Source organism: Sesamum indicum, linkage group LG10 (genome assembly GCF_000512975.1).
Source record: "Sesamum indicum cultivar Zhongzhi No. 13 linkage group LG10, S_indicum_v1.0, whole genome shotgun sequence".
NCBI classification, from domain to species: Eukaryota; Viridiplantae; Streptophyta; class Magnoliopsida; order Lamiales; family Pedaliaceae; genus Sesamum; species Sesamum indicum.
The window spans coordinates 7,548,968-7,554,351 of record NC_026154.1 but is presented as its reverse complement, the minus strand read 5'-3'; the positions used below and the strand labels follow the sequence as shown (position 1 = coordinate 7,554,351).

Below are 5,384 nucleotides of genomic sequence, written 5' to 3'. Positions count from 1 at the left end.
TAATTTATTTTTCTATATTTATTAGAAATAAAGAAATTTACCTTCTTATACAGGATCGTAAATTGCTTCATTTAAAAAACATAGGAAGGTAAATTTTTATATTTTAAAAATATAGAGAGGTAAATCGGTATTTATTTTTTTTATAAGAAGATAATTTGCTAATTTATGATACCACGTGGGGATTGCTTGCATTTTCCGCTAATTATGAATTACAAAAATCCTTGCAACCACTCCACAATCGTAACTTCCCGTAGATATGTTAGTCACCCTTCCCTGATATATTGAAGGAGATTCTGAGAGTCGATATTACATTACAAATATAGCAAAATTAAGATGGGAGATGGTGTGCAAGAAATCTCAAGGGTGATTATCAAGCCCTCATCTGAAACCACCGGTCACCCAACAAATCTGAAACTCTCATACCTTGATCAGTTAATACCCTCTTTCTATATTCCCCTCATCTTCTTCTACAAAGCTGATGAATCAAGAGGACTGACTACCTCCAACCATGTCCAACTATGTCAGCAGCTCAAACAGTCCCTGTCAAACACTTTAACTTCATTCTACCCTCTGGCAGGAAGGATTGAAGAAAATTTCGTGGTTGATTCTTGGAATTTCGGTGTTGAGTTCATTGAAGCTCGAGCCCATGTTCAACTCATGGATGTCATTCAAGGGCCAGACACGGAAGATTTCAAGCAGTACCTTCCACTGGATCCGACAACTGGCGAAGCAAGGAGGCTTCTTGTCGTGAAAATCACTTTCTTTGATTGTGGAGGAGTTGCACTCGGACTATGCTTTTCACACAAAGTAGCTGATTTCACGTCTATAATGGCGTTCGCCAACGCATGGGCGGCTACATGCCGAGGGGAAACTGAATTTTCTCGATTCATTTTCAATCTGGACAGCTATTTTCCAGCCAGGGACTTTCCTGGCTCTGATTTCTGGGGATTCTTATTGTCTGACGAAAACTACGTGACAAAGAGGTTTGTGTTTGATGAGGAAAAATTGGCTGCTCTTAAACAAGAAGCTACCTCCTCATCTCTGAAGGATCCCACCAGAGTGGAACTTGTCTCCGCTTTTATCTGGAAACATTTCATGGAGTTGGCAAAATCTAAGAACCAGGAGGCAAGAAAGACTTTTGCTGCAATGCACGCAGTGAACCTAAGGGCAAGAAAATTCCCACCTGGGCTTCTAGAAAATGTTTTTGGCAACTGCTTGATGTCGGGGTTGGCGTTCTCTGATACGAACGTTACATGTGATCAATACAATAGCGTCGAAGAATATGGTGACCTTGTAAGAAAATTGAGAAGCTCGTTCAAACGAATTAGTGACGATTACATTGCGGAAGCACAAAGTGGAGACAGATATCTGAATGATCTGTACAAGTTGTTGTCTCCAGTTCTGAAGGGAGAACTGGAGTACTGTTCCTTCAGCAGTTGGTGTAGATTTCCTGTGTATGAGGTGGACTATGGCTGGGGAAACCCAATTTGGTTGTGCACCACGGCCTTGCCGTTGAAGAATCTAACGGTTTTAGTGAACAGCAGATGTGGAGAAGGCATAGAGGCATGGGTTAACATGCAGCAAGACAACCTGGAAATGCTTGAAACACAAATCAAACTAATTCCCAGCACTGGTTTGAAGGATTTGGACGCTTGTGGTAAGAGACTACAAGGTAAAAGTTCAAGTTGATGCTGAAAACTTTAAATCCTATGTAATTTGGAGTTATTTGATTAATTAATGTTCAGAAGTCCTTCGCTTCAAAAGTTTTGTTGAGAAGGTCAAAGAGAATTAAACTTGTGTTATTGTTTTCAACACTGACAGATTTTTAGGAGACTTCCAAACACGTTCTCAGGATGCAAATAGTTGTTATTTTGGATGAACCTTATGGAATTAAAACTTTGTGAGTCCAGTTTCAAATTGTGCAGTTTCAAATCCATTGAAAAGTTCTACAGAAACTTATAATTATTTTACCAAAAACTTCTGGAGAGAGTGTGTTGTTTAGAATTTTGTGTTTTATTTGATTTTCATATGAAAAGGACTTATAATTTGATGTTATTCGAGTACATTTTGAGGAATAATTTACAGCAAGATTTTCTAAGATATCCTCTTCTTCTCTCTTCATCAAAAAAGTCGATATAAAATTGAACCCACCATAATTTCTAACAAAGTGATATTAAGAGCCCTATTAAAATGACTACCAAAACTCCAAGTATCTCCTTCCAATACCCAACTCTTACTACCCAATTAAGATCTGTGGCCAGTATGAACGAAAGCTATTCTTGGTGCTCATGGCTTGTGGCATTTTTTCTAAACCAGTTATGAAGAACCCATTTATATGAGTGCTTTTTTCTATAGCCGAACTAACCGCCTTGCAGAAAATGAGGAGTGGAGATCAAATGCTCTCAACATCGTCCATCAACGGTTTGATAACTAGATGTTTGAGAAACTTACCAATGATCAAATTCATGCATGCATGAAAATTCTGAAAAATTTCACGATACGAGTTGGTAATGTATAAAATCAAAGGCTCCCAACTCTAAGGCCCGAGTTCGAGTCAATAAAATGTGGCGTTTCTGGACATTCATTCACTCAAATAAATCATAAAATGTGGTTAATTAAAATAGAGAGTAACGTTGAATACTAAAATTGACATCACCTTTCTTGCCTTTTGCAATTTTCCAGATGTTGGAATCCTTTTCTCCATTCACCCAAACTCAAAATCAGCATGCTTTTCAATGGAATCCACATGAGCTCTATTAAAAGAATTGTTCAATTCCTTGTGAGAGTTTTCTCGAACTCACGAAGTTGATTAAAACGATCTCTAATCACTAAAGAGATTGAGAATACTGTTGAAATATGTGGCCTATGACCTTTTATGATAGGTCCAAGCTTGATGCCCAATCTCTCACTCGATGGCCAATGCTATCTATCTTGTCCTACTTGATGGCCCACTACTTTTGCCAGCCCACTTGTGATCAATCCACCCATAACCCTACTATTTATACCTAATGGCTGAAACCCTTTTTCTCATTCCCTTTCAACCGTTCTCTCTCTTTCTCTGCCTTTTCTCCTGCCCGTCTCTCTCTGGTCCCCCGCCCCCATTATTTTCAATACTCTCGAAAATATTTCTCTACTACGTCTCTTTCTCACCATCTTTAATGAAACATCTCTATAAAGCCCCGATGGCTTCTGGTTTTAAAAAAATCGATTCTCAAGTCTCTCTTTCTCACCTATCTTTGTTCCGATCATAAGTTGTTCTCTATGAACTGCTATCTGAGTGATAAATCTTAGTGGTTTTCTGAGTGGATCTTTTTGGCCGTGGGTATAATTAGATTTTTGTGGCAAAATTACAATAAAATGTTGCAACTGATATTTCATTGCAAAATTGGTCAACTTTTAGGTGGCCTACTTTCATTACAAATCGTTGCAAAAGCAGCCACAAAAAGTTGCCACGGAACATATTTGTTGCTTATTTGTAATGATTTGTGTAACAGTAAATATCCGTGGCATTGTTTGCAATGGATTACAAATTATATCTGTTTCTAATAATTTGCAACAAACATTGTATCGGAAAGAAGCTGTTGCAATTTAATTAAATGAATTTTGCAACGATCTTCAAGTTACATAATTTTCAAGACAAAATAGCAATTATTTTTTCACAAACTTCTTGGTATTTTTTCCATTGAAAATTGAAGTGCTGAGTGTTGCAATGGCTTTTGCTACGGACGCAATTCCATGGCAAAGTTTGATGATAAATTTGCAGTAACTATTGTAACGGACTTTTGATCCATGGCAAAATTACACTTTTTTCTCAAATTTCTCAATAGATGTGAGGGTTATGGCAAAATATGTTGCAAAAAGGCGATGAAAGAATATTGCATATTCTTCTCATTTCTTTTAAAGTACTAGAAGTTGGCTCTTCTATATGATATTTAACTATCTGTGATCAAGTCGGTGAAACAAGTCATACATCTGGAGGTTTAACTAGCTTATTATAAGAATATAGGGTATCAGAGACAAAAAATTAGAGACGTAATTAAATCCGTCTTTATCAAAGACGGAACTCTTTTTTATGAAAAATCATTAACAATGTTTATTTTAGACGGATTTAGAGACGGATTTATAATTTCACTAAAATATGTTACATTCCGTCTCTATTTATGTCTCTGATACAGTTAAATAATTGCTTAAAAATTGAGATGGCTGAGACTTGGTTATTTCCATCCGTATTTTCGTAGCTAATTTTTTCATTAATTTAGCCACGGAAATTTCCGTCTCTTGGTGTAAATAGGAATTTTTTTATTTATGTAATAATAATTAAGTTGTAATTATATGACATGATAATATATATATTTGTATAATTATAATGTATTTTTAATTTTAATTAATTACAATAAAACTAAAAGTAAAATTTTTATTAATTTTTTTATTTTTTATATATATTTTTATTTTTGAATTTCTATATATTTTATTTTATATTTAATATTTGATAAATTTTATAATCAAAATTGACCATATATTATAATTATTAATCAATATCATAAATTTTATTTTGGATAATAGTAGTGATGGTTGAATAATTTTAATTATTATTTTATTATATATAATGAGATCCAAATTTTAATCAATAATTACGAAATTTTAAAATCTGGTTACTCGATTCATACCAAATTTAAATATATATATATATATAAGACCGTGTCCATTAGATCATATCGGACGGTTTGATTAAAATCACATGGCCTGATTGTATAATACACCGACTTGAATGATTATTCTTATGTTCTGAGTACGATATCTTGACATCCGTATAACCAATAAGTCTAAAACTTTACCAAGTATATTTTTCTGTAAGTATGATCATATTGAACGGTCTGATTTGAAGTTTGATGGTCCGATTAACCTATGTTGTTCAATAATGTAACATGATAGTTACATCAATATAATACTAACATTTATAAATATATAAATTTACTACAGATTGTAAACATTATTAATCAATTTACATACATTTGAGCTCGAGCTCGAGCTGGTGAATATTTTTTTTATTTTATATATATATATATATTTTAAATTTTTTATATATTTAATTTTATAATTAATATTTGATCAATTTTATAATCAAAATTAACAATATATTGTAGTTATTAATCAATATCATATATTTTATTTGGATGATAATAAATTATGGTACTTTTATTTATACATTTAATCTTTATATAAATATAAATTTAATCAACAACTTAGTAAATTATATTTTTTTTATAATTAAAATTATTATTTAATATGACATATATAAACTTTATGTTATATTTTAATATATATTTGTATTACGTTATATTTTTCTTAAATTTATATTTAATTTTATAATTAATATTTGATCA

The 5,384-nt window shown here is 32.7% G+C and overlaps 1 protein-coding gene across 1 annotated transcript; it reads left to right on the top strand.

The window, feature by feature from the left end:
* LOC105172239 (vinorine synthase-like) lies at nucleotides 220-2,024 on the top strand. The gene has a single exon (XM_011093612.2). It carries the CDS (start codon nucleotides 334-336, stop codon nucleotides 1,687-1,689), a length of 1,356 nt encoding a protein of 451 aa, XP_011091914.1. The 5' UTR covers nucleotides 220-333; the 3' UTR covers nucleotides 1,690-2,024.

Bases quoted from the DNA above. Each gene is read 5' to 3' on its own strand.
- LOC105172239 (XM_011093612.2), top strand. From the start codon at position 334: ATGGGAGATGGTGTGCAAGAAATCTCAAGGGTGATTATCAAGCCCTCA.